The sequence below is a fragment of the Haliotis cracherodii genome, unplaced genomic scaffold, assembly GCF_022045235.1.
Source record: "Haliotis cracherodii isolate W230 unplaced genomic scaffold, xgHalCrac1.p SCAF_3, whole genome shotgun sequence".
Taxonomy (NCBI): Eukaryota; Metazoa; Mollusca; class Gastropoda; order Lepetellida; family Haliotidae; genus Haliotis; species Haliotis cracherodii.
Genome location: NW_027266286.1, coordinates 15,506,372 through 15,512,827, shown reverse-complemented (window position 1 = coordinate 15,512,827; position 6,456 = coordinate 15,506,372). Strand labels below are relative to the sequence as shown.

The following is a 6,456-nucleotide window of genomic DNA, read 5'->3' as shown; positions in this document are numbered from 1 at the left end:
CTACATGGGTGTTGTATGGAAACACATGTCAGGCGTTGGAGAGGGCTTTTGGTTGGGCAAGCTAATACGATATTTTCCCAAGAAAATGCATTCGTTTAACGCCACTGCTGGCATCCCATCTTACGAGCTAACTAAGCAATCATTGGCCGATTACCTGTGATCCGTAGGTCAACACCTGGACCTCTGTCCTGCCCTCTGAGTGGACCCGAGTGACCTTCGGCCTTTTCGCAACACTTTGCTCTAATGTCGTGTCCCTTGTTTTAACTTGTGACGTCAGTGCGCAAATCCAGGCTTGAATTGACAGGATCCTCACGACTGACTCAACAACGTATGTTCCGTATTTCCCTGTCAAGAATTTACGTTTTCTTTGAAACCAGCAAAAATAACACAGGGACCTGCATTTGTGTGAAATAGAACGCGGCCAAACGGTTCCGTTTCAATGTTTAGACTTGAACTGGTTTTTCTGAACGAAGGAAACAGTTTTTTTTCAAACATGAGGTTTTTCCCTGCAAAAATTTGTTTGATCGTTTGTCTTCAGATGAGACGATAAACGTGAAATCGACACAGGCATTCAATTATTCCAGGGGCGATGGCACACCTAATGGTTCCCTTTTGCTGAAAACCCAAGTGAAATGAGGCTTAACGTCGCGTTCAAGATTTTTGGCATATATAATAACGCGCGTGCGTACGTGCGTGCGTATGCGTGTGTGCGTGGCTGCTTGTACTAGTCCGGACTAATGTCGGATTTATAGCCAACTGAGATACCATGCCATGAGTTTACCCAACACGGATATCCAAATCGAACACAGTATACTGACTCCTAACTGACCTGTCCTTGTTTTATCCCCTTAACGCCAAGCGCCAGGCAGGGTAACATCAAGTTTCATTTTTAGCGTCTTTTGGAATGACGCAGCCGGGGATTTTGAAACTATGACAACATTATCCAGACCACATTCCAGCTAGATCAGTTAAAAACATACACCGAAATACACATAAAACATATAAATAAATTTGACGGAACATTTTTTAACATACTAATCACTACGCCCTTCATTTTTTAGGAGTTATCAGCATAATACTACGCTTCAAGATGAGGTGGTTTTCAGTCATACGGGTCCTTTTGTTCATCGCCATGACCTTCACGACGACTCTGGGTCAAGGTGACCCAACAGTCACGACAAACCTTGGACGAATGTTTGGAAGAGTTCGTAGGTTTGGAAACGAGTTCGTCTACCAATTTCTAGGCGTAAGGTATGCCGTGGCACCTATTGGGCGTCTTCGTTTCAAGAAACCCGTCCCTAGGGGCAGATGGACAGGAACCCTTGACGCTTCCAGATTTGGTCCTTCTTGTGCTCAACTGGGTAACACTCAGTTCCTACCCAACAGGGCGACAACCGAAGACTGCCTCTTGCTGAACATATATGTTCCAAGAACACTTGCCCCTAACGCTACGAAATCAGTGATGATCTGGATCCATGGAGGTGGCTTCGTCAGTGGGCAAGGTATGTCGTTTGATGGCTCCAATCTTGCTATCACTGGCGATGTGATAGTGGTTACTGTAAACTATAGACTGGATGTGTTCGGGTTTCTGAGTACTGGAGACGGTAGCTCCTTGGGGAACTACGGTCTGTGGGATCAGCAGATGGCGATGAGGTTCATCAGAGACAACATCGCCGCGTTTGGAGGCAACCCAAACAGTATGACCATATTTGGGGAGTCTGGGGGCGGATACAGCGTTGGTCTCCATGCCCTGTCCCCCTTGAGCCAGGGTCTCTTCCAGAGGGTTATATGTGAGAGTGGGGTCGGCCTCAGCCCACGAGCCATAGCCTTCGACCCCGTCAACTTCACCAGGAGGGTCAGCGACAACCTGAGATGCACGACGTTAAACGGGGACGGCAGTCTCAACACCACCTCCTTCATGGCGTGTCTCAGACGGAGGAACACCAACGAGATCCTCCAGGCTTCAGCTCAAGCCAGACGACCAAGTGAGCTTGTCTGGAGACTGGAGATTGCTCCAACCGTAGACGGAGAACTGATCCCAAGACGTCCCGAGTTCCTAATAAGCCGAGAGAATACCCATTTCTACAACCCCATGCCAGATATAGACTTCATGGCGGGGGCCAATAACGCCGAGGGCAGTCTCGTCTTTTGGCCACTCCGGAACTTCCAGCGGAATTTGAACTTCAGCGTCAACGAAGGCATCCCAGCCAGAGTCCTTTGCAAAAATATAGCTCCAAGCTTGGCCAACGACTATTACAACCGATCTACAGAAATCGCCGAAGGAATGTGCAATCTGTACTCCACTACCCGAGGCATTGTAGAACAAGGTCGTAATATAGTGAATCTTTACGGAGACATGATGTTCGTCGCGCCTACAGTCATGTCAACCATCATGCACGCTCGCAACAAGAATGGCCGCTCCACCTACCTGTATCTGTTCTCGCAGCAGCCCCGCCCTACCGCCTCACCGAGGTGGTTTGTGGGGGCCGGGCATGGAGCTGAACTGGCGTATGTGTTTGGGAGACGTGTCATCAACCCGGCTCTGTCGCTACAGATGATGAAGTACTGGTCCAACTTCGCCAAATTTGGGTATGTGCGTTTACACAATATATCATAAATAATATATTGATCATACTTTTATCTAGAGAGTGAGTGAGATGGGATTGACGCCGCTTTTAACCGTATTCCAGTTGTATCACGGCGTGTCTGCTTAATGTGGGAGGGAAGCCCGAAGTGATGGTGTCAGACGTTTAAAACTTCGGCGAAACCCATTGGCACGAGTATGGTGCTGACAAACTTAGAAACTTCCCCACAATCATTGGTTTCTTTAGTGGCCAAGAGACGCAACTCTGCAAAGCGGCTTAGACGACTTGGCTACCCGTGCCCCCTTTATGTAGAGTGAGTGAGTGAGTATAGTTTTACGCCGCTTTTAGCAATATTCCCGCAATATCACGGGACACCAGAAATGGGCTTCATACATTGTACCCATGTCGGGAAGCGAACCCGAGTCTTCGGCGTGACGGGCGAACGCTTTAACCATTAGGCTACTCAACCGCCTCCTTTATCTAGAGACAGCTACGCAAGACATACTATTTTAGCAGATAGGATTTTGAATACCTCTTGGATTTACTGACGGTTCCGATCTTAATGTAATCGTGTAGCCTTTGCAACAAATAAATGTGTACGAGATAGAGGTAGAATCAGCAGGAGCTTTGTAGAGGAGCATCAAATCGTACAGACTATCTGAATTATGGTGTATCGGACAGACCCTAGATTAACGCTCATATATATATTTTGATAGAAACAAACAACTCCATTTAAAGTGAAAATGTGCGCCTACAGATTCAAAATCTAGACTTGCTTCATTCAGGGTTATAGCATTACAGTAAGGACAGGGCGACAGGGAAAATAATATGGTTCAGGGACTGTGAGACAGACTTATATCAATCAATCAATCAATCTTTATTTCAAGTACTGAAAAGGCCATAGGCCTATAGTACATATATACATACAGTAGCAACGGGTGCAATAGGAATTACATATATCGTAACAAAATATCACATCTATAATGCAGAGGATCTGATGTTCATTGCATGACATATATACATTGAAAGATATTTTGTGACTGTTTCATTTTGGGATGACATGAGGATATAAAATTTGTCTATTCTAGGATTCAGATAAAAATAGTTATGTATGTATTCTTTTCTGATATTTGCATACAATGGACAGACTAGCAAAAAATGGTATTCATCTTCTATCTCTTTGCAAGTACAATATTTACACAATCTGTTTTCCCTTGGTATCGCTAAATGTCTACCTTTTTCTATTAGAAGGTCATGAGAACCACATCTGAAACGGAATAGTGCTGTTCGGAATTTCTTAACATTTATATCCAAAAGATATTTTTCGGTCAGAATGAATGATTTAAAACAGGTGTAATGCTTTAACTTATTATGTAAGTTTAGTGTAGAGTACCACTTTTGAAAATACATATCTTTTAGCCTTTGTTTTACAGACTTATAACATACCTATAACATGTAATCTTTACGAAGTCTAGAACATCGTTTCTGAGATCTCTGTAACGTCTATCGTAGGCTGGCGATCTGTAGTTGTTGATGTTTCATTGTTAAGTTACTATAACACCCTCTAATCTGCAGGATTTGATATATTATCTATGCCGTATATATTTGGAAAATGGCCCCTACATGTACTTAATGTTTTGTATTAACCCTCAGTATATTGGTGTCAAATTGTGTAATTTGTTCTTACTTGTTACATCATTCATCATAACAGTAATCCTAACGGCTCCCCCGAGTCTGAGAGGCTTCAGTGGGAACAGTTCGACGTCCCCAGGAAAGACTACGTTAACCTCGGACCCACTATTCAAGCTCTGCGGGATCTTTGGCCAGATAGAATGAGGTTCTGGAATTCCTTCGTCCCAGAGGCATTGGATCGCTTTCCACGCAATGCTGACACCCCGACCACCACTGACCCTAATTTCTGGTCAACTAACAGAGGTCAAGGTCAAAACGACAAAGGTCGAGGTCAAGAGCAAGGTCGATCTCCGGCAACTGCGTCAAGCACGTCTGGGACCATCAGATATTTGGGTACAGTGATGAGTGTGATAATTCCAGTACTTATTGCCTTCCACGTAGAACCAACGCACTGAGACGTAACACGACCTGGCAAAGTTTGAAAATGAGTGCAAGACGGTTTACAATAATCAAAGTGTCAAAATGTTTTGTACAAATCTTGAAAGGAAAAGAATGGCTTTAGGAAACTGTATCACCATTAATTTGTTTCTCATGTAGTCACAAACCACGTTAGATAGTCATGGGTGCTACGTTTGTGATGACCTTGTGGCCTTGACCGTGATCAAGGTCTACTTTAGAGGTCCTTGTGATATTACACAGGCTTTATGTCCAGATAACCATACCGCATGCTTAATGGTTTCTTTTTGGACCAAAGGCGAGATGTGACTGATGCCAGCATCATGAAGTTAAAATGGTGGACAGATGTTGACGTATATCTTTCCGGATTTAAACTGATGTCCAATATCCAAAACGATGCAGCCATACTGAGAACCCTCTTAGTTACATATGAACATAGAGTAATGTGAACACACAATGCCATTTAAAAAGTGGTCAAATGTAACAAATGTTATATTTGGGATAACACTTTCTTAGTTAAGTACAGATTCTCGTACTTTTTTGGGTTGAGTCCCGCCTGGCAAGTGTGGGTTCGAACTTTCTAAATGGCATTGTGTATTCATAGCTTTCGGCCATGGGAGCCGTGTCAATTTACACTTGTCAGAGGGGTTCTCAAAGTACGTGATCTAGACTACCATTTGTCGGACTTTCATTTTTGTGGAAGCATCGGTGGCTGAGTGGGTTAGATCGCTGACTTTGTGTGCTGGCGATTAGGTGCCTCACTCTGGCAAGTGTGGGTTCGAATCCCGGACGGGACTCAACCCAAAAAAGTACGAGAATCTGTACTTTACTAAGAAAGTGTTATCCCAAATATGACATTTGTTTCATAGAGTAATGTGTTGCATTGTAAACTCAGTCACAGATGTATACCACCTCTGCAGATTGTAGTAGGCTAGTATACAGTAGCATTGTTGATTCAAGAAATATTCCACACTTTGCTCTTTCCAGGCAATGACATTGCATATCCCAGGAACCCTAGAATCTACATGAGTCCCAACGTACGTCTATTCAGACCAAGAGTCGGTGTGGCAAATCCCTCAAAACATGCGTTGAATCCACGCACACACGCGACTAATTCAGAGATACATGTATTGAATCCTCGAGGACATACATGGAATCCTAGAGGACATGGTGTCGCCTCCAGGGGATATTCACACCATCGCGAAGGACATATTGAGTATCCAATTGGGGCCGAATTGAAACCCAGTGGACACGTGTCAATCCAGTACTCAATCCATGTTTCTGGACAATGAATTTCCTGTGTATCCTTGTCAAATGCTGTTTCCCTGAGGACGAATAAATAACTTGTTATTCAGACGTAATAGTTGTCCCTTTCTTTCGAGGGGGCACGGGTGGCCCAATCGTCTAAGGCGCCGCAATACGTTGTGCAGAGTTGCGTCCCTTGGGCACGCCAAAATCCTATGATTGTGGGTTCGAATCCAGGTTAGCCCCAATTATGTTTCTAGGTTTGTCAGCACCATACCCGTGCTCGTGTGTTTCACTGAAGTGGTAAACGTCTGAGACCTGCATCACTTCGGGCTTTCTTCCCACATTTAGCTGACACGCCGTGATATAACTGGAATACTGTTAAAAGCGACGCTAAACCCAACTCACTCACTCACCCCCTTTCTTTCGCTAATTGCCCCTAATACGATTATTTTCGACCGAGACTTTAAAAGGACTTTAACACCCTTGATATGGGAGAGGAATGCTAAAATGTCTTTCTTCACAATTATATATGGGT

At 44.2% G+C, this 6,456-nt stretch overlaps 1 protein-coding gene across 1 annotated transcript; it reads left to right on the top strand.

Moving 5' to 3' along the window:
• The first annotated feature begins 1,090 nt into the window (after window positions 1-1,090).
• Window positions 1,091-6,001, top strand: LOC139473651 (carboxylesterase 1D-like). The gene is made up of 3 exons (XM_071256331.1): window positions 1,091-2,589; window positions 4,297-4,610; window positions 5,661-6,001. Exons 1-3 carry the CDS (start codon window positions 1,091-1,093, stop codon window positions 5,963-5,965), a joined length of 2,118 nt encoding a protein of 705 aa, XP_071112432.1. The 3' UTR covers window positions 5,966-6,001.
• Window positions 6,002-6,456: the final 455 nt, after the last annotated feature.

Coding starts and splice junctions, on each gene's coding strand:
- LOC139473651 (XM_071256331.1), top strand. CDS start 1,091: ATGAGGTGGTTTTCAGTCATACGGGTCCTTTTGTTCATCGCCATGACC. Junction 2,590..4,296: donor TCCAACTTCGCCAAATTTGG/GTATGTGCGTTT, acceptor TCATCATAACAG/TAATCCTAACGGCTCCCCCG. Junction 4,611..5,660: donor TGGGACCATCAGATATTTGG/GTACAGTGATGA, acceptor TGCTCTTTCCAG/GCAATGACATTGCATATCCC.